Source organism: Geotrypetes seraphini, chromosome 5 (assembly GCF_902459505.1).
Source record: "Geotrypetes seraphini chromosome 5, aGeoSer1.1, whole genome shotgun sequence".
Lineage (NCBI taxonomy): Eukaryota > Metazoa > Chordata > Amphibia > Gymnophiona > Dermophiidae > Geotrypetes > Geotrypetes seraphini.
The window spans coordinates 102,112,970-102,135,537 of record NC_047088.1 but is presented as its reverse complement, the minus strand read 5'-3'; the positions used below and the strand labels follow the sequence as shown (position 1 = coordinate 102,135,537).

Here is a 22,568-nt window from a genome sequence, read left to right as displayed (position 1 = left end):
CTGTTCAGCTGGTAAAATATGATTCGCTCTGGTGATACATAAGGGCTCAGTTGCCTTCTGGAGTTTAGAGAAAGAGAAGATTTATGCAGGAGGTCTCCAATCAGGTGAGTCATGCTTTTTTGTGAGGTGTATTTCAGCAGTAGAAGTTATATTCAGTGTACAGTGGAAGGAATGCACGTCTTCTCATGTCCCAGACATCCCTGTATATAAATTATTTTCCTTTGGCTGATGCCTGTTGGTAATGACATCTGTGTCCTTCACCAGCATACTATACTCATTTCTCTGGTCAAAATATCAGCTACATCTACTTTCTTGCATATTTAATTTGCCTAACCAGTAGTAACATATAGTAGATAATGGCAGATAAAAAATGACCCATGCAGTAAAGTGATGAAGATTATTACTGCTCCATAGGTTACCTCTCCCCTACTTTCTTAAGAAATGCAAAATTAATTTCACAGTTTGAGTTGAAGCATTCAGGCCTTGGTTCTCATGCCTAACAAAGAATTTGGAATAGAAAACTGGACATGTGTTTTATTACACAGCCGGTGTAAGTCAGGCAATATAAATTTATCTGATGTGATATCAATTAATGATGCTATCAGTGCAGTAATAGCATATCCTCCTGAGCTTTGTATTCAGTTAATTTTTTGTTATTGCTCTGCAGTAATAGTGCATAGATAGTAACCTGGTGCATGATTATCCACACAGCACGGAACACTTCCTTGGCTTTGTATTCTATTGTTACTCTGCAGTAATTCATTATATAACAAAATGAGAGTTCAAAGCCCCTGTGGAAATGAGTCATGGTCATCATTGAGGGCAGCACTTGGTGGCCAGATTTGGAGCCCATGATACAAGATTCTGAAGGAATCCTTGTGCATAACTCTCGGCCTTAAGACTATTGCTGTCATCAGACTAGGACCTGTGGGATGCTGGGTTTATTAAAATGGGAATATTTCTAATTGTGAATTCCAGCACCAATTCCAATTCACTGTAAAAAATGGGCAAATGGTGAATTACCCCTCCCCCCCTCCCTCTTTAAATCAGATGGGAACCAAAAGAGATGTTGGAAACTGAATGTCATTATGATGGAAAGGAATATAAGGATCTGTGTTTGCTTGGCGAGTGTGAACATGTGTATGCACTTGAGTGTATTGTAGAATTGTAATTTTTAGGGTTTGTGTGGTGGAGTAGAAAGGGCTGTAAAGGTTTCTGTGTGTTATGATGTTAAACAGAGGTATCTAATTTTGGCTAATGTAGGGGAAAGGAGTGTCAAAGCTTTTGATTGTTCCAGCCATAGGAAGAGGTGTCAGCATTTGTGTGTTTGAGTTAGGAAGGAGTATCAGAGTGTCTGTTTTTGTGTGGGAAAGAGTCTGTCACAGTCCTTGCCAGATCCTGTATTTTAAAGTCAAAAGGGATTAATAAAGTTATAATTACTGCTTTATGATAAGAATCTGAATCTGCTTTTTTTGTGGGGGGTAAAAATGTTATTTGAGAGATCTTTGTAATCTTTTTTTATTTAAATTTTATCCCTGACTTAGGCAGAAGCCAAAACATGGCCATGTTGGGTTTCATGATATAGCTTTTGTTTTTATGAGAATTATTTCTGTTTGCTCCAAGGCATGGATCTATACAGGCTTCTGACACCTGCTCTGGAACCCTATTCTGCTCTTCTTTACTGCTTCATCTTTGCCTTTCATTCTCCCGGTGCCAACTCACACTGCCGGACTGGAACCAGAAGTGAATGTGAAGAATCGGACTTTGTCCCTGGACATAATCTGGTAGGTGAGGGTATAGATGTGGTGACCCTAGAAAGGAAAGGTGCCTACCTTATTGACACAGATAAGTGGAAACGGAAAGATCATACCTGCATCCTATGCCCCAATGTACTGCTGGAAGACACACCTCTTCAGAAGTTACCACGGTCTATAGTTGACTGGCGCATTCACAACAAGTGCGCCCGTAAGGTCTCAAGCACTGTCCTGCACTCAAGTTTCCAGGTGATGAAGTTGTCGGCCTCCTCAGTGCAGAATGACTGGAAGATGGGGCTGGATATAAATGTGCATCCCTCAGTGAACATCCAGACGAAAATGGCAGGGTCCCACTCCCAGCTAGCAGAGTTTTCCATGCAGAAGTCCAGGCAGGACAAGTACAGTTTCATGAGCCATGAAATCTCTTGCATGTACTACAGGTATTCTTACTTTCATAAAGCATTTTCTATTTCTTCCTTTATCTTGCATTTTTGCACTTACTAGTTTCATCTGAACTTCTGATGCTGCAAGAGCGACATGGGAAGCAAGAGAAAAGCAGTGAAATGTGGATTTTCCTAGGGCTTAATTAACTGGTTAACTCTTGAATGTATAACCTTGTAAGCATTCAGGCCTTGATTCTATAAACAGCACCTAACTGCTAAGCGCTATTGAGCAGAACTGTCAATCATCCACCAGACGCTGTTTATAGAATTGTGCCTAGCTGTCTTAGACACCAATAAGCATTGAGGGGGATATTCTATAAATGGTGCTGAAACTTAGGTGCCAGTAGGTCCCCTACTGGTACCTACGTTAATTGAAAAATGCTGTTTTAAACGGTGAAAAAGGGTAAAAATAAAGCCTCAGATTTTCTATTCGGTGCCGATATCAGTAGCCACCTACAAAGCAGCCGCCGATCATGTGTCAATCATGCAACAGCACCATAGAGAGAATCAGATAGGTACCCGAAATGTAGGCCAGGGTTATCCAGGCCTACATTTCTGGTTCATATCCATGCCGTGAATTGTGCCTACATAGGCGCTTTATGGTGCCTAACACCACTTCTGGCACTATCCACGTCCATAGAGATGTTAAGTGCTGTAAAGCAACTATGTAGGCATGATTCTGGCACTGGCAAGTGCTTTAGTTTTACCGTTTTTTTGCCATTTTAAAGGGTGTTTCCCAATTAGCTTAGGTGCTGATAGGTATCCCCCAAAGAGTCTACCAGCACCTAAATAAAAGGCACCAGAATTGCACCCTACATAGGCGCTTTACACCACTATGAGTGTGGCTAATGCCAGAAGTGTTGTTAGGTGCCGTAAAGCACTGGGTTACCAGTTGTCTGGATTACCTGGACATGTCCTCCTTTAAGGACTAGACAGCTTTTCAAAATCTGGCACTTTGTCCGGGTTTTAAAAAGCTGTGTCGGGCAAGGAAGAAATCCGCGAATGCACGGATGTCATCACGTGATGGCCACGCATGCACGGACTTCCTCCTTGGCCGACAAGAGCAGGCAGCAAAGGGTGGGGCTAGGGCAGGCTTGGGGGCAGGATTAGGGCAGGGGTGGACGTAACTAGGTGGGCCTGGGGGTGGGGCTAGGGGTCGCAACCCTAGTAAAGCGCCTATGTAGGCATGATTCACAACACAGATAGGTGTCAGAAATGTAGGCCCAGAAAACCTTGACCTACATTTCTGGTGTCTATCTTTCGCAGAAGCGGGATACTCTATAGGGTGCTGTTAAGTGACTGACATGCAATCGGCGGCTGCTTTTTAGGCAGCCACTGATATCGGCACCCTAGGGAGAATCCAGGCCTGAATCCTTAGGCACACTGCCATTTAGGCAAAGGTTTTATTGGCCTAAATGAGTGTACTTAAGTTAATCCATCCCAAAATCCGGCCAGAATCCATGCCCTAACCTTGCCTATTTGCTCAGTGTAGATGCCTACCTTGAAGTAGTAGGCACCTATCGAGTTAGGTGCTTGTCAGCTAATTAATTTTTAAAATTGTTTTAATGGTGCTTTCAATTAGTGGTGCCAATTAAACCAATTAAGAAAATTAAGTTAGGCGCCTAGATTGACTAAGCACACCATCTAGACACCTAATCTCTTGTGCCGTTTATAGAATCTGGGCCTCACTTGCAACCTGGTCAAATCTGAGACAAACATTTTATACAACACTCAGATTTGACCAGACTAATGTTCTACTCAACCTCCACCCAGTGGTGTAGTACGATGGAAGCGTCCTGGGCGGTGGCACCCCTCCCCCCCTGTGCCTCTCTCTCCACACCCCCACTCTTTCTGTGCCCCCATGCTCCTTCCCACTCCCTATTCACGCTCTCCCTTCCCCCGTACCAGTGCAAAATTTATATTGCCTGTTCTCCTGCATGCTTCTCATGCCAGCGTTGGATTTCCCTCTGATCTCACTTCCTGGCCCCATGACCCGGAAGTGATTCAGAGGGGAACCAGGCTGGCATGAGCAACAGGCAGGAAAAGTTGCTCACACTAGTGAAGATCTACAAAGATACAGGGTGGGGGGAGGAATGGCACGAGCATGGCGTAGTGTGGTGAGGCATGGTGGAGAGGTGCTGGCGCCCCCACCGACATATCACCTGGGGCAGTCCACCCCCTACCTCCCTCTTACTTTGCCACTACCTCCACCTAATCGTCAACTCCATAGTCTCCCATGTTAGTAAATTGCCACCCAAATCCTGAGTTCTCATAATCATTTCAGGCCCCAGGCAATCTCTTGCTCTGTGCTCCTTTGCTCTCCCACACATTCCCAGAGCTGTCAATTAATTCTGGCTTCCTGTAGTCACCGCATTCCCACCCCCATCATCCAGTCTACATGGACTAGGGTTACCAGAAGTCCGTGAAAATCCAGACAAATCCTCTTTTTAGAGAACTGTCTGGGCTCTCATACAGACTTTCCAAAACTTGGCATTTGTCTGGATTTTGGAAAGCACTGACACACCCCGCCGCACCTTGTGGCCACCGGGCCTGGACTAGGCTGATAGCGCCCCGAGTGGACCACAGGAAAACTGCACTGGCATGCTGCTCCATAAGGAGACAGTCCCCACAGGCAAAATATCAAATAAAATAGTCAAAAGGAAACCAGGTAATTAGGCAGGATCCTATCCAGGGTTCTTTATTTCTCCAAAAATCAGAATGGCAAAGAAGAAACATAAAGGAAAAACTCAATGTAAAAATCCTGGTCAGTGAATCAGGATGTATAAAGTCCCTGTACTATTGCCAGTGGCGTACCAAGGGGGGGGGGGGGCGTGGGGGGAGGTCTGCCCCGGGTGCCAGCCCTGAGGGGGTGCTCCCAGCCTTGCCGTTCAGTCCCCCCCCACCCCCGAAGGACCGCTCGCCCCACTGACCTTCCTGCACCACCTATGAAGCAGCCAGCAGCAGGATCGCGGCGTCAGCGATCCCTGAGCTGCTTGGGCGCTGCTTCCTGCACCGCGGTCCCGCTCTTCCTCTGACGTCAGAGGAGGGGCGGGACCGCGGCGCAGGAAGCAATGTCCAAGCAGCGCAGGGATCGCTGACGTCGCGATCCTGCTGCGGCTGCTTCATAGGTGGTACGGGGAGGCCAGGGGGGCGAGCGGTCCTTCGGGGTGGGTCGGGGCATCAGGCCTTCAGGATGGGGCAAGCAGGCAGGCAGGCTTTCAAGGGGGAGGGGGGGTGACAGACAGGCAGGCCTTCAAGGGGGGACAGGCCTTCAAAGGGGGGGACAGGCAGGCCTTCAAGGGGGGAGGCAGGTCTTCAACGGGGGGAAAGGGCTTGGGAGGTGCAGACATTCAAGGGGTGCAGGCCTTCAAGGTGGAGGGACAGGCCTTCAAGAGGGGGCAGGCAGGCCTTCAAGGTGGGGACAGGCCTACAAGGGGGTGGGACAGGCCTTCAAGGGGGGGACAGGCCTTCGGGGGGGGGTCAGGCCTTCGGGGGGGTGCAGACCTTCAAGGGGGTGCAGGCCTTCAAGGGGAGGACAGGCCTACAAGGGGGTGGGACAGGCCTACAAGGGGGTGGGATAGGCCTACAAGGGGGGGACAGGCCTTCGGGGGGGTGCAGGCCTTCAGGGGGGGTGCAGACCTTCAAGGGGGTGCAGGCCTTCAAGGAGGGGGACAGGCCTTAAAGGGGGGGACAGACAGGCAGCCTTCAAGGGGGGGACAGGCCTACAAGGGGGGGACAGGCCTTCAAGGGGGGGACAGGCCTACAAGGGGGTGGGACATACCTTCAAGGGGGATGCAGGCCTTCAAGGGGGGACAGGCCTTTGGGGGGACCCTGGTTTAGAAGTACATGGAGGGAAGGGGGTGTTCAAAGAGACGTGCATATGCCAAATTTTGGGGGGGGGAAGAAATAATGGGTCTGAAAATAGAGGAGAGGGAGAGAGATAATGGACCATGGGATTTAGGGAGGGAAGGAACAGAAAGGGAGAGAAATTGGACACAAGGGATGGTGTGGAGGAGGGATAGAGATACTGGATAGGAGGGTAATTGGGAAAAGAAAGGGAGAGATGGTGGACTCTGGGGTGGTGGGGAAGGAGGGAGAGATGCAGGATGAAAGGGTAGTTAAGAAAAGGTGGATTTGTGGAGGGAGATGAAAAAAAGGAAAGATACCAGACTTCCTGGGGAGGGAAGGGAAATGGAAAGGGAGGACAGAGTTGGCAGATGGATGGTTAGCATGCAGAAAGAAGAAAGAAGGAGACCCTGGCGAGCAAGTTATTAGAAGAAAACCAGAGCCTTGGACCAACAAGATTTGAAATATAACCAGACAACAAAAGGTAGAAAAATTAATTTTATTTTCTGTTTTGTGATTACAATATGTCAGTTTTGAAATGTGTATCCTGCCAGAGCTGGTGTTGGACTGCAAACGTGAGCTAGGATTTAACAGAGAGAGGAAAAGTCCTTTTTGTTTCTTTATTTTATTTACACCACAGCACCAGTGTGGTTAGGAGAAGCCAAAGGGGGTGAAAAAGCTATAAAACCCACCAGGAGTTTTGAAAAAAATCACCCAACTGGGCAGGAAAATCAAATTGAAAAACCAATTCAATAGGCTGAATCGAGTCGAAATTTTTTTTCCTGAACCTGGCAGCATTAGTTTGCACTACTGTCTTAGACTTTAGGACCTGGGATTGGGGAGAGATGGCATCCTCAGTACTTTATAATGCAAGTGAAACGAGGATTTGGTCAGACTTTTGAAGGGTCTGCACTCTGCAGAAGAAAAATATTGTATAGGCCGGGAACATGAGACAGCAGGAAATGGGAACTTTTCTTCCTTCTATTTTTGTGAATGGAAAGGCTGAGGATGTCAGAGAGTTCAGTTAAAATATGTGCTTTATAAGAAAATATAATAATGTGTTTTATAAAGTTTATAGCATAGCTGGCCTACCCAGTGAGGTGTTCCTAGTGGTGGTGGTGGCAGCGTGTCAATGTGTTGAGAGGAAGAGGTGGTCTGGGAAATTCTGCTGAGCAAACTCCGGGCCCATTTCCACCCCCCAGTTAGTCCACTCCACTCAACTGGTTCACACACTGAGTGGGTCTTTGGGTGTTGTTTTGGGATCTCTTCCAGTGGTTTATCAGTATCTCCTTCTGGTCCAAGGAAGGAAACTTTGTTATCCTTAGCATTGACCTACAGAATATGTTTGTAACAGCGCTGCTTGTGTGGCATTAGGCTATGTAGTGATCGAAAGAAAAAAACAGACCTTTGCACATTTTTGCACTATATGGTGAATGTATGAGGAGATTCACATTTCCTGCACAGCTAAGTCCATGTGAAGTTACCTTGTGCTGTATTTGACATCTAGCAAGGTCTCTCTTTGAAAGGAAAGATCTAAACTTAAAAATGAAGTGGCCAGAAGTTATGGTAAAAGCAGATAGTGTAGCTGGTTTTAAGAAAGATTTGGACAAATTCCTGGAGGAAAAGTCCATAATCTGTTATTAAGACATGGGGGAAGTGTCTGCTTGCCCTGGATCGGTAGCATGGAATGTTGCTACTCTTTGGGTTTTGACCAGGTATTAGTGTCCTGGATTGGCTACCATGAGAATGGGCTACTGGGCATGATGGACCATTGGTCTGACCCAGTTATGCTATTCTTATGTTATGTTCTCATCTGTAGGGGCCTTTGTTTTCACTTCTTATTTTAATGTATTTTTTTTCTGGGAACTTATAAGTGTTTTTTATAATGGGAACAAAAATGGAAGAGAATTAATGTGTGTGGGATGAGGGGGTAACTAATTTCTTCAACTAAATAATTCAATCCACCTCAAACAGACATAGGAGAACTCACGCACCATTCACACACCCTCCAACCAAAAACGTCAAAAGAAAAAAACTGTTCGACAACCTCCTAGCCATTCAAGCTGCAACACTCGACCCCCAACTCCACAACCAATTGACATCGACCACAGACTGCAAAACCTTCAAAAAGAAATAAAAACCCTTCTATTCAAAAAAACACATAAAACCGAACTAACACAATCAGAACTGTCCCAAGCATCACCTGCAACTACTCCATATGTACTTCTAATTTCATGACAATTCAGACATAATTTATGTTATGTTATGTTTGGAATATAAGAAAATTTTCACTGCCTATTTCTATTCTGACCATTTATTCCGTTTCATGGTCATTACAAAAAATATTTTTTTACATGGGGGGGTGTGTGTCAAAAAATGATGGGCCCCGGGTGCCACATACCCTAGGTACGCCACTGACTATTGCAAGTACAGCACAGCTTCCTAAAGCTAGGCCTCACCTGGGCCTAGGCCTTACTCTGGAGAGAGTTAATCTCACTTAACACAGTGAAAAAACAAAATCTTCACTGCATTACTTCCACAACACCAAAAGAAAAGTTCAGGAGGCCCTTAGTTCTCTGCTCCTGAGCTGGGGCAGGAGAACTGTCAAGTTTGTCTTCATACAAATATCAAACATTCAAATATTCCCACCCGAGGTCTTGACAAACTTCTCCCTCTTAGAACAGTTCTCAGTCACAAGGCAAAAACAAAACTGTGAGAGTTCCAGCAACAGCCCTTATAGAACACAAGAAGGTGCCCTGCCTCCGCCTGGGCCTTGTAGTCAAGGTCTTACGGTTCCATCACACTCTGCAGATTCTGACAGCCGCTAAGGGGAAAGCTTCTATGATCCATCAAGGTCATAAAATTGTCATTAACCCTGATCTGGCACCCTCCACTGCAGCTAAGCGAAAGGCATTCCTGGCTCTTCGGCAAGACCTTAAAGATCTCGGTGCCCAATATGGTCTGTTTTACCCGGCACAGTTCCAGGTCAAATACCACAATCAGACTGATACCTACCTGGACCCAGAGCTGCTATGAAAGTGGATTCAGCAAACCAAAATGGGATGACTGTTTTGTTCCATCACGCCACGTGCTCTTGTGCTCCACTTGCGTCCACTACTACACGGTCTGATGATCTGAGTTTTTTTACCTTTCTGATTTATCCTGGCTCTACACATTGGATTTTGATTATTCTCAGGTTCAGTCTGGCCTTGTCTCACATACCTTCGAAGATTCCTGAATACACACGGACTTTTCTCCCCTGATGGACTTTCCGCTCATTTGACTTATATCTAGTTGCTTTTTTTATAATGTCTCTATTTTTGATTCTCCAGTCTTGATTGTTCCTCGAATGTTATTTGCCTCTCTGTTATATCCATATTATATCACTCCTTTTTGGTTTTTAGTTGATTATCTTCCATTTCCTGTCTCTCTTATCCCTGTCTCTCTATGTGTCTGATTGCATTAACTTCTTGGCCTTGCTCTCTGTTCATATATTGTAATCTCTGTAACCCTTGGTTCTTTTTTTTTCCATTCATTTTGCTTTCTTACTGCCTCCCCTCTGGGTTACGTACCTCTCGTATCCTTTCTATTCCAACGGATACACTCTGCTCTTCCCTGCTGTTTTTTAAGTTGTTTTTCTCTTTATGTTTGGACTTGTTATGACCTACCTGATTCATTTCTATTTTATTACTCTACTAGCTGATTACCCGGCGTTGCCCGGATATTTATTTATCCCAAAATGTCCAACCCCCTACATGTCCCACCCCCTATGTCCCACATGTCCCACCCCCCACGTTACCCCCCCCAACATGTCCCATATGCCCCACCACCATTTCCCAACCCCCTACCCTCCACATGTCCCAAAGGAATGTCCCTCTCTATGGGGCTGAACTTAGACTTAAACGGTATTCATCTCTGCGAGCCCGAAAACTATGGGTTGGACATTAATATCTGTAGCTTTTGATAATTTTAACATATCACCCCCTTCCCACCCCCACAGTATTTTACCCCGTCCCACCTACACAATATTTTTCCCCAGATAGTAAGTCATATGTGTACCAAGTTTGGTTGAAATCTCTCCATGCGTTTCAGAGTTATGCTGAGTATTCATGTGTGAGCCCGAAAACACTATGGGGTAGATACTAAAATCTGTCATTTCCAATCATTATTACATATCCCCCCTTCCCACCCCCACAGTGTTTGTCCTCAGATAGTAAGTAATGTGTATGTCAAGTTTGGTTGAAATCTGTCCATGCATTGAAGAGTTATGCTGGAACATACATACATACACACACACACATATATTCAAATTATAATGTGAAATATTTGACAAAATGAATACAATACAACTAACGCAAAACTTGATTATAAACAACAATTTTAGTTTCACCTCCAGGAGCAAGAACATATAAATTCTTGGGTGAACCCACCCTTGAGCAAGCAACATAGAGTTGTGGGCCGCGAGACCCCCAGAACATATCACCCCAGGAAGTGAGGGACCTGCATACCAAGTTTCGTTCAAATCGGTCAAGCCGTTTTTGAATTACTGTGAGAATGGCAGCTTTTTACATTTTTTCCATTGACATGAATGGGTGAAATCTGATTTTCTGTTTGTAGCTCCGGCCACGTGTGCAGGTGGGCCACGAGACCCCCAGAACATATCACCCCAGGTAGTGAGGGATCTGCATATCAAGTTTCGTTCAAATTGGTCAAGCCGTTTTTGAATTACTGTGAGAATGGCAGCTTTTTACTTTTTTTCCATTGACATGAATGGGTGAAATCTGATTTTCTGTTTGTAGCTCCGCCCATGTGTGCAGGTGGGCCGCGAGACCCCCAGAACATATCACCCCAGGTAGTGAGGGATCTGCATACCAAGTTTCGTTCAAATCGGTCAAGCCGTTTTTGAATTACTGTGAGAATGGCAGCTTTTTACTTTTTTTCCATTGACATGAATGGGTGAAATCTGATTTTCTGTTTGTAGCTCCGCCCATGTGTGCAGGTGGGCCGCGAGACCCCCAGAAAATATCACCCCAGGTAGTGAGGGATCTGCATACCAAGTTTCGTTCAAATTGGTCAAGGCGTTTTTGAAATTCTATTTTTTTAAATTGTTAACCGGTCAGATATTTGTTTTATGATCGGGATATCAAAAATCAATAAACTTGAAACTTGAAACTTGAATTACTGTGAGAATGGCAGCTTTTTATATTTTTTCCATTGACATGAATGGGTGAAATCTGATTTTCTGTTTGTAGCTCCGCCCACGTGTGCAGGAGGGCCGCGAGACCACCAGAACATATCACCCCAGGTAGTGAGGGATCTGCATACCAAGTTTTGTTCAAATCGGTCAATCCGTTTGTGAATTACTGTGAGAATGGCAGCTTTTTACATTTTTTCCATTGACATGAATGGGTGAAATCTGATGTTCTGTTTGTAGCTCCGCCCACGTGTGCAGGTGGGCCGCGAGACCCCCAGAACATATCACCCCAGGTAGTGAGGGATCTGCATACCAAGTTTCGTTCAAATCGGGCAAGCCGTTTTTGCGTTGGCAGCTGTTTTACATTTTTTCCATTGACATGAATGGGTGAAATCTGATGTTCTGTTTGTAGCTCCGCCCACGTGTGCAGGTGGGCCGCGAGACCCCCAGAACATATCACCCCAGGTAGTGAGGGATCTGCATACCAAGTTTCGTTCAAATCGGGCAAGCCGTTTTTTGCGTTGGCAGCTGTTTTACATTTTTTCCATTGACATGAATGGGTGAAATCTGATTTTATGTTTGTAGCTCCGCCCACATGTGCAGGAGGGCCGTGAGACCCTCAGAACATATCACCCCAGGTAGTGAGGGATCGGCATACCAAGTTTCGTTCAAATCGGGCAAGCCGTTTTTGCGTTGGCAGCTGTTTTACATTTTTTCCATTGACATGAATGGGTGAAATCTGATGTTCTGTTTGTAGCTCCGCCCACGTGTGCAGGTGGGCCGCGAGACCCCCAGAACATATCACCCCAGGTAGTGAGGGATCTGCATACCAAGTTTCGTTCAAATCGGGCAAGCCGTTTTTGCGTTGGCAGCTGTTTTACATTTTTTCCATTGACATGAATGGGTGAAATCTGATTTTATGTTTGTAGCTCCGCCCACATGTGCAGGAGGGCCGTGAGACCCTCAGAACATATCACCCCAGGTAGTGAGGGATCGGCATACCAAGTTTCGTTCAAATCGGGCAAGCCGTTTTTGCGTTGGCAGCTCTTTACATTTTTTCCATTGACATGAACGGGTGAAATCTGATTATCTGTTTGTAGCTCCGCCCACGTGTGCAGGTGGGCCGCGAGACCCCCAGAACATATCATCCCGGGTAGTGAGGGATCTGCATACCAAGTTTCGTTCAAATCGGTCAAGCCGTTTTTGCGTGATCGCGGCACATACATACATACATCCGATTTTATATATATAGATTACCCCCTGCCTTGCCTGCTTCCTTTTCTCGCTCCTTATTTTTCTGGTGCTTACACATGCAGTAGTTTCTTTTCCATTACTATATTCATTACACTTTCTGAATTATCTATTGTCACCTCCCTGGATTGTTTATTTATAGTCTGACCAGATTTTTTACTTCTACCATTGTTTCTTATACTTTTATTGCCCTTTCACGTCTTCTATCAACTAATAATAATTTCAGTCTCTATTTATTGTATTATATATGCTTAAATATATGTATTTTATTTTTTCTTTCTCTGGTATTCATAAATTACCCCGAGGTCTGAATTTCTCATTATATATTAAATTATTGATCTCTTGCCTTCTCTTACTTTTCCTCCTCTCCTACCTTTCATATGTTACCCAGATGTACTAGTTGTATTACGCCATGTTTCTTGCTGTGTTTTGATAAATTAATTTTATTCCTCTTCTCAATGATACCCATGACCTGCCAGATAAATGAATTTATCCTTCTACATCAATTCTTGAACCTTTGCCCTCCTTTGACTTTCCACCTCTACTTCCTTTATTATTTTATTCTGATGTATTGATTATGCCATGTATTGATTCTTGTTTTATTTGAATCTGTATATTTTATTTATTCTCTCCTCGGTATCATTGCCAGATACATGTATTTTTTTTTCTCTTTCTTTTCTTTTATGCCTTGTCCTTTTCCCTAGATATATATATTTTACTATCCCTGGTATAGGTATGATGAATTTTTGGAGTTATGAATTTCTCAATATTTCTTAACTTTCAATATATGTATTTATTCTTACTATTATTAATGCCAATGAAATGACTGTTCTATGAATTTCTTAGTATATATCTATTCTTAATCTTTAGTCCTTTTTTGATTTCCCTTCTTTCCCTACTTCCTTCTATCCTCATGTTGTATTGGTTTAATCAATTTCTGTATTGGTGCTATCGCATTGCAAAATGTATGCCCTTAACATCCCATGCAAATTTTATTTTCCAGGGCCTCTCTTGCTCTTCCTTCTTTCCTCTTTTCTTATTTTGCACAGATGGATTGAGTTTATCTATTTCCCTATTGGTTGAACGCTGACCTTCGACCGCTTATTATTGCTATATTAGTAATGGGTCCTAATATATTCTGAGATACATATTACCCATTGGCGCATTTACAGTTTGTTCTAACTATTATATGACTCCTATGAACTTATAGTTGTTCTGATTATATGGTTATGAGGTTATAATATTCTTGTTAACTACTTAAACTCGCCTTATTACAGTGCTTATCCTGTGCACATTATATGTTGTTGCTCATATATATTGTGAGATTATCTCACTATCAATTCTACCCTGTATTAGGTTTCATTGTATATTGTATAAATTGACTTTATTTTCCTCCTTACTTGGGAGATGGTTCTACCTTGCTCCGTAGTTCTAAGCTCAGCAATCTGGACTGTCTATTGTTCTCCCCTCTTTCTCGGAGAGGATTCCTTCTTCTTTTTTTCATCTCTACTAATACTACATATGACTTATCTCATGTGACTTCGGACAGGGCGAGCATCTTTCACTTTGGTACCCATTACATATTTTCCCTTAAATGACATCCCTTAAATTTGCTTCATGGAACATCAACGGTATTAACCAATCCCTTAAGTGTAAAAAAATTATGGACTATCTTAGACTCAAAGATTATGATATACTATTATTACAAGAGACTCATCTAAATTCCAGAGATTGTTCCCTTCTTAAAATACCAGGATTCGCTACTCATCTCTTTCCCCTGCTGTCCATAAGAAGTGAGGTGTCTCCATCCTCTTTAAGAACTCTACTAATGTCCAGATTATTCATCAGTCTTCTGACTTAGAGGGTAGATGGATTGCTGTCACTGTAACAATAGGTCTGCTATCACTTTCAATTGTAAATGTCTATGCTCCTAACATTGACTTGCCTTTCTTTATGTCCTCCTTGCGGGAAACTCTTTTGGATATCTCTGATCATCCCCTCTTAGTCGGAGGGGATTTCAATCTCCCACTTGATGTTCTTAAATACAGGCAATCCCTTTCTTCTTTTCGTACTTCGAAAATGTGGTCTGAACTTCATCATGTTATTCATGATTTAGGCCTTTGCGATCCTTGGAGGCTTTTGCACCCTGAGGAACATTCCTTTACTTTCTACTCCGCCCCTCATAAATCTTACTCCCAAATTGATTTTTTCCTTATCTCCAAATCTTTGCTACCATTGGTTAAAGCCTCTGTATTACATCTCATTATTCTCTCAGATCATGCCCCTATTGGTCTACATATTGAAACACAACATACTTATCCCAAACGACATTGGCGATTAAATACTTCTCTACTCTCTGACGATGTCTTCTTGAATAGGATACATAGCTTCATCTCTAATCTCTTTCTACATAATGTGGACTCTGTGTCTACCATTTGGGAGGCTTTTAAAGTGAGCCTCCATGGAGAAATCCTGAGCTATGTCTCCTGGAAACTTGACTCTTCTTCTCTGAATGAGTTGGATCGGGATATTTCTTTATTGGAGACCAAGCATTGCCAATCTCCTGCTTCTCCTCTTTCTCCAGAATTAATACGAAAAAAGCTGAATATAATGTGCTATCCCGGACCAAAGCTCAACAGGACTTCTTGCACTCCAAATCTGGTACTTATATGTTTGCCAATAAATCCAGTCAGTTTTTGGCCCGATACATAGCTAACCGCAAAACGCTCTAGAATAGCAGCCCTGGTTCGGGATGATAGTGTTTCTGTAACTGACGATGCCTCTATTTCTACTCTCTTTGCAACCTTTTATGAGAAACTCTATGCTTCCTCTTCATCCTCCTCGTCTCTTTCTATTCCTGAGTGCTTTGAGGATCTTCCGCATCCTTCTCTATCGCCCTCCCAATCTGATATCCTTGGGGCTCCCATCACAGACTCCGAAATCTTGGTAGCTATACAATCCCTGTCCTCTCATAAATCTCCGGGGCCCGATGGCTACCCTATTGAATTTTATAAACTATTCTCCAAAGAACTTGTGCCCCTTTTGAGTTCCCTATATGCTTATCTTTTTTCTCACCCTAACAACCAAGGGTCATTTGCGGAGGCACATATCATCGTATTAACCAAACCAGGTAGGGATGAAACCAAGGTAGCAAATTATAGACCCATTTCTCTTCTCAACACAGATTGTAAAATCCTAGCTAAAATTCTTTCTTCTAGATTAGACAAAATATTAGGCTTTCTAATTCATCCAGATCAAGTTGATTTTATGAAGAATCGTTTCATTGGAGACAATGCTCGCACCTTCAATGCTATAATTGACAATGCGCACTCTTCCTCTTTTCCGATGGTAGCTATGTCTCTCGATGCAGAAAAGGCTTTCAATATGGTGGAATGGAAACATTTGCTCACTACTCTCCGTTGGTTCGGATGTGGGTCTGCCTTTGTACAATGGGTCCGTTTATTGTATACCAAACCCTTTTCAAGACTGCGTATTAATGATTCCCTCTCTGCGCCTTTCTTCATAGAGGGACTCGTCAAGGTTGTCCTCTATCCCCCCTTCTCTTTAATTTAGCTCTCATAGTAACATAGTAGATGACGGCAGATAAAGACCCGAATGGTCCATCCAGTCTGTCCAACCTGATTCAATTTAAATTTTTTTTATTTATTTATTTATTTATTTTTTCTTCTTAGCTATTTCTGGGCAAGAATCCAAAGCTTTACCCGGTACTGTGCTTGGGTTCCAACTGCCGAAATCTCTGTTAAGACTTACTCAAGCCCATCTACACCCTCCCAGCCATTGAAGCCCTCCCCAGCCCATCTTCCACCAAACGGCCATACACAGACACAGACCGTGCAAGTCAGCCCAGTACTGGCCTAGTTCAATATTTAATATTATTTTCTGATTCTAAATCTTCTGTATTCATCCCATGCTTCTTTGAACTCAGTCACAGTTTTACTCTCCACCACCTCTCTCGGGAGCGCATTCCAGGCATCCACTACCCTCTCCGTAAAGTAGAATTTCCTAACATTGCCCCTGAATCTACCACCCCTCAACCTCAAATTATGTCCTCTGGTTTTACCATTTTCCTTTCTATGGAAAAGATTTTGTTCTACGTTAATACCCTTCAAGTATTTGAACGTCTGAATCCATATCTCCCCTGTCTCTCCTTTCCTCTAGGGTATACATATTCAGGGCTTCCAGTCTCTCCTCATACGTCTTCTGGCGCAAGCCTCCTATCATTTTCGTCACCCTCCTCTGGACCGCCTCTGGACCGCCTCAAGTCTTCTTACGTCTTTCGCCATAAATATCTTCTCATAAATATCCGTCAATATAAGACCATCACTGGCATTCTGACAGGTACATTACAAATTAAAACCCTGGCGTATGCTGATGATCTTCTCATATTCCTTTCTGACCCTGCTACTTCCATTCCTTCTCTGTTACAGGTAGTCTCTGAGTTTTTATCTTATTCTGGTTATCGTATCAATTGGGATAAATCGGAAATTATGCCCTTGAATGATGTTACAACTATTTCCGACTGCGGTTCCACCACCTTTCGATGGGCTTCCTCCTCTCTAAAATATCTTGGGACCCTTTTTCATCATGATAGAAATACTATGATGTCACTTAATCTTGATGCTATATCTATCAAGGTGGATTCTTTGTTGAAACGCTGGTCCCCCCTTTCTTTATCTTGGTGGGGGCGATTGGAAGCCATTAAGATGACAATTTCCCCTATTGTTAACTATTTTCTCTCTATGCTTCCCATGCTGACACCGAGAGCCTTCTATAAATCTATAGAACATAAACTATCTGAATTATCTTTGGTGTAAAAAAACCCCTCGTATCACCCTTAATATACTTCAATCGGCTAAGGCTGATGGGGGGATGAGCTTTCCTGATTTATTTCTCTATCACATCGCTGCTTTTCTTAGATACAGCTCTTTCTGGTTATGCTCTCCTGACCTGGATGACCGACATGCTGCTTGGTTAACTATAGAACGCCATTTAGTCCATCCTATCCCTCTTTCTTGCCTACTATATGCTCCTGTCCATTTGTTATCCAATACTTTCTACACCATTCGTACTACTCTCCATGCCATTCATCTTTTTGATTCTATATCTTATCAAAATCGCTGGCATACGTCTTCTTCTCCTTTATGGTATAATTCCAATATATTAATTGACAATCATCACCTCCATTGGCGTAACTGGATGGATAAAGGTATTTGGACTATTAGCCATGTTTCATAGAAACATAGAAGATGACGGCAGAAAAGGGCTACAGCCCATTAAGTCTGCCCACTCTGCTTACCCACCCCCTGTCTATGCCCTAATGACCCAATTTCCTTATCTTAACCCTCGTAGGGATCCCACATGGGTATCCCATTTATTCTTAAAGTCTGGCACGCTGTCTGCCTCGATCACCTGCACTGGAAGATTGTTCCAATGATCAACCACTCTCTCTGTGAAGAAATACTTTCTGGTGTCGCCATGAAATTTTCTGCCCCTGAGTTTGAGCGGGTGCCCTCTTGTGGCCGAGGGTCCCTTGAGAAAGAAAATATCATTTTCCACTTCGACATGTCCCGTGAGGTACTTAAATGTTTCGATCATGTCTCCCCTCTCCCTATGTTCCTCGAGAGTGTAGAGCTGCAATTTGTTCAGTCTCTCTTTGTACAAGAGACCCTTGAGCCCCGAGATCATCCTGGTGGCCGTCCGCTGAACCGATTCAATTCCGCGCACATCTTTACTGTAATGTGGCCTCCAGAATTGCACACAGTACTCCAGATGAGGTCTCACCATGACCCTGTACAACGGCATTATGACTTCAGGCTTTCGGTTGACAAAACTTCTATTGATACAACCCAATATCTGCCTTGCCTTAGATGAAGCCTTCTCCACTTGATTGGCAGTTTTCATGTCTGCACTGATGATTACTCCTAAATCTCGTTCTGCTGAAGTCCTAGTTAAAGTTTCTCCGTTCAAGAAGTATGTCCAGTGGCATACCAAGGGGGAGGTGTGGGGGGCGGTCCGCCCCGGGTGCCAAGCCCTGAGGGGGTGCTCCCGGTCCGGTCCGGTTCCCCCCCATGCGCCGGTTGTCGCGTTTGGAAACAGCCTGCAGCAAGATTGCGATGCTAGCGATCTTTGCCTGCTTCGGCTGTTTCCTCCGCCACAGTCCCGCCCCTCCTCTGATGTCAGAGGAGGGGCGGGACTGCGGCGGAGGAAACAGCCAAAGCAAGTAAAGATCGCTGGCATCGCGCGATCTTGCTGCAGGCTGTTTCCCCAGGGAAATGAAGCGTGGAGGCCGGGGGAATGATCAGTGCTTCGTGGTGGTGGTGGTGGGGCTGAGCCGAGCGGTCCTTCGAGGTAGTGGGGGGGGGCAGCAGGCCTTCAGGGTGGGGTGGGCAGGCAGACCTTTGTGAGGGGGGGGAGACAGGCCTTCAGGGGGACAGGCCTTCATGAAGAACAGGCAGGCAAGCCTTCAAAGGGGGGACAAGCCTTCTGGGGGGTGCAGGCCTTCGGGGGGGTTACAGGCCATCGGGGGGGGTGCAGGCCTTCGGGGGGGACAGGCCTTCAAGGGAGGGCACAGACCTTCAAGGGGGGGGACAGGCCTTCGAGGGGGGTGTAGGCCTTCGGGGTGGTGCAGGCCTTCAAGGGGGGGCAGGCCTTTGAGGGGGGTGTAGGCCTTCGGGGGGGGTGCAAGCCTTCGGGGGGGGTGCAGGCCTTCAAGGGGGGGGCAGGCCTTCAAGGGGGGACAGACCTTCGAGGGGGGTGTAGGCCTTCGGGGGGATGCAGACCTTCGGGGGGTGCAGGCCTTCAGGGGGGGGACAGGCCTTCAGGGGGGCAGGACTTCAAGGGGAACAGGCAGGCAGGCCTTCAAGGAGGGGGGACAGGCCTTTGGGGGGGTGCAGGCCTTCAAGGGGGGGGACAGGCCTTCAGGGGGGGCAGGCCTTCAAAGGGAGCAGGCAGGCAGGCCTTCAAGGGGGGGACAGGCCTTCAGGGGTGGGATGCAGACCTTTAAGGGGAGGACAGGCCTTCAGGGGAGGGGGGGACCCTGGTGTAGAAGTACACGGAAGGAAGGGGGAGGGGTTCAAAGAGACGTGCATATGCCGGACTTTGGGTGGGAAGAAATAATGGGTCTGAAAATAGAGGAGAGAGAGAGAGATGATGGACATGGGTTTTAGGGAGGGAAGGAACAGAAAGTGAGAGAAGTTGGACACAATGGATGGTGTGGAGGGGGGGGATAGAGATACTGGTTAGGAGGGTAGTTGGGAAGAGAAAGGGAGAGATGGTGGACCCTGGGGTGGTGGGGAAGGAGGGAGAGCTGCTGGATGAAAGGGTAGTTAAGAAAAGGTGGATCTGTGGAGGGAGACAAAAAAAGGAACGATGCCAGCATCCGGGGGAGAGAAGGGAAACGGAAGGGGAGGACAGAGATGGCAGATGGATGGTTAGCACGAAGAAAGAAGGAGACCCTGGCAAGCAAGTTATCAGAAGACAACCAGAGCCTTGGACCAACAAGATTTGAAAAATAACCAGACAACAAAAAGGTAGAAAAACTAATTTTATTTTCTGTTTTGTGATTACAATATGTCAGATTTGAAATGTGTATCCTGCCAGAGCTGGTGTTAGACCGCAAACGTGAGCTAGGATTTAACAGAGAGAGGAAAAGTCCTTTTTGTTTCTTTATTTTATTTATACCACAGCGCCACTGTGGTTAGGAGAAGCCAAATGGGGGTGAAAAAGCTATAAAATAAACCCACCAGGATGTTTGAAAAAAAAAAAAAAAACCCAATTGGGCAGGAAAATCGAATCGATAAACCAATTCATTAGGCTGAATCGAATCGAATTTTTTTTCCTGAATCTGGCAGCATTAGTTTGCGCTACTGTCTTAGACTTTAGGACCTGGGATTGGGGAGAGATGGCATCCTCAGTACTTTATAATGCAAGTGAAATGAGGATTTGGTCAGATTTTTGAAGGGTCTGCACTCTGCAGAAGAAAAATATTGTATAGGCCGGGGACATGAGACAGCAGGAAATGGGAACTTTTCTTCCTTCTATTTTTGTGAATGGAAAGGCTGAAAATGTCAGAGAGTTCAGTTAAAATATGTGCTTTATAAGAATATATAATAATGTGTTTTATAAAGTTTATAGCATTGCTGGCCTACCCGGTGAGGTGTTCCTAGTGGTGGTGGTGGCAGCGTGTCAATGTGTTGAGAGGAAGAGGTGATCTGGGAAATTCTGCTGAGTAAACTCCGGGCCCATTTCCACCCCCCAGTTAGTCCACTCCACTCAACTGGTTCACATACTGAGTGGGTCTTTGGGTGTTGTTCCTGGGTAGTTGTTTTGGGATCTCTTCCAGTGGTTTGTCAGTATCTCCTTCTGGTTCAAGGAAGGAAACTTTGTTAAACTTAGCACTGACCTACAGAATATGTTTGTAACAGCGCTGCTTGTGTGGCATTAGTCTATGTAGTGATGAAAGAAAAAACCAGACCTTTGCACATTTTTGCACTATATGGTGGGTGTATGAGGAGATTCACATTTCCTGCACAGCTAAGTCCGTGTGAAGTTACCTTGTGCTGTATTTGACATCTAGCAAAGTCTCTGTTTGGAAGGAAAGATCTCAGCTTAAAAATGAAGTGGCCATTAGTTAAGGTAAAAGCAGATAGCGTAGCTGGTTTTAAGAAAGGTTTGGACAAATTCCTGGAGGAAAAGTCCATAGTCTGTTATTAAGACATGGGGGAAACATCTGCTTGCCCTGGATCGGTAGCATGGAATGTTGCTACTCTTTGGGTTTTGACCAGGTACTAGTGACCTGGATTGGCTTACATGAGAATGGGTTACTGGGCATGATGGACCATTGGTCTGACCCAGTTAGGCTATTCTTATGTTATGTTCTCATCTGTAGGGGCCTTTGTTTTCACTTCTTATTTTAATGTATTTTTTTTCTGAGAACTTATCAGCGTTTTTTATAATGGGAACAAAAATGGAAGAGAATTAATGTGTGTGGAATGGTGGGGTAACTAATTTCTTCAGCGAAATAATTCAATCCACCTCAACCAGACATAGGAGAACTCACGCACCATTCACATACCCTCCAACCAAAAACATCAAAAGAATAAAACAGTTCGACAACCTCCTAGCCATTCGAGCTGCAACACTCGACCCCCAACTCTACAACCTATTGACCTCGACCACAAACTACAAAACCTTCAAAAAAGAAATAAAAACCCTTCTATTCAAAAACACATAAAACCGAACTAACACAATCAGAACTGTCCCAAGCATCACCTGCAACTACTCCATATGTACTTCTGATGTCATGACAATTCAGACATAATTTATGTTATGTTATGGTATGTTTGGAATAATGGTTACATATATGAGGTTCAATAAAAGAAAATTTTCACTGCCTGTTTCTATTATGACCATTTATTCAGTTTCATGGTTATTACAAAAAATATTTTTTTACATGGGGGGGGTGTCAAAAAATTATGGGCCCGGGTGCCACATACCTTAGGTACGCCACTGAGTACGTCCTGCATGGATTTCCGCTTCCGAGGTGCATGACCTTACATTTCTTAGCATTGAAGCCTAGCTGCCAGGTTGAGGACCAACTTTCCAATGTAAGCAGGTCCTGCGCCATATAATTCTGTAAACTGCATTCACTTACTATATTACATAGTTTGGCGTCATCGGCAAATAGTGTTATTTTACCTTGAAGCCCTTGAGTCAGATCCCCTATGAATATGTCGAAAAGGAGTGGACCCAGGACCGAGCCCTGCGGCACTCCACTGGTCACCTCTGATGTTTTAGAGAGGGTACCATTAACCACCACCCTCTGAAGTCTGCCACTCAGTCAATCATTGACCCATGCAGTTAGTGTCTCTCCTAACCTCATCGATTATTTCCATCTTGCTTAGCAGCCTGTGGTGTGGGACACTGTCAAAAGCTTTACTGAAGTCCAGGTACACGACATCCAAAGACTTTCCCAAGTCCAACTTTCTTGTTACCCAGTCAAAGAAGCTGATGAGATTGGATTGGCAGGACCTACCCTTGGTGAATCCATGCTGACTGGGA

General features: G+C 44.6%; 1 protein-coding gene across 1 annotated transcript in view; it reads left to right on the top strand.

Annotated features, from left to right (window-relative positions):
* The first annotated feature begins 1,625 nt into the window (after window positions 1–1,625).
* The window catches only part of LOC117360374 (perforin-1-like), a 50,056-nt gene continuing 29,113 nt past the window's right edge, over window positions 1,626–22,568 (top strand). Inside the window, exon 1 of the mRNA XM_033944074.1 lies at window positions 1,626–2,194. Within this exon, the coding sequence (XP_033799965.1) occupies window positions 1,626–2,194 (569 nt within the window). The remainder of the gene's footprint in view (window positions 2,195–22,568) is intronic.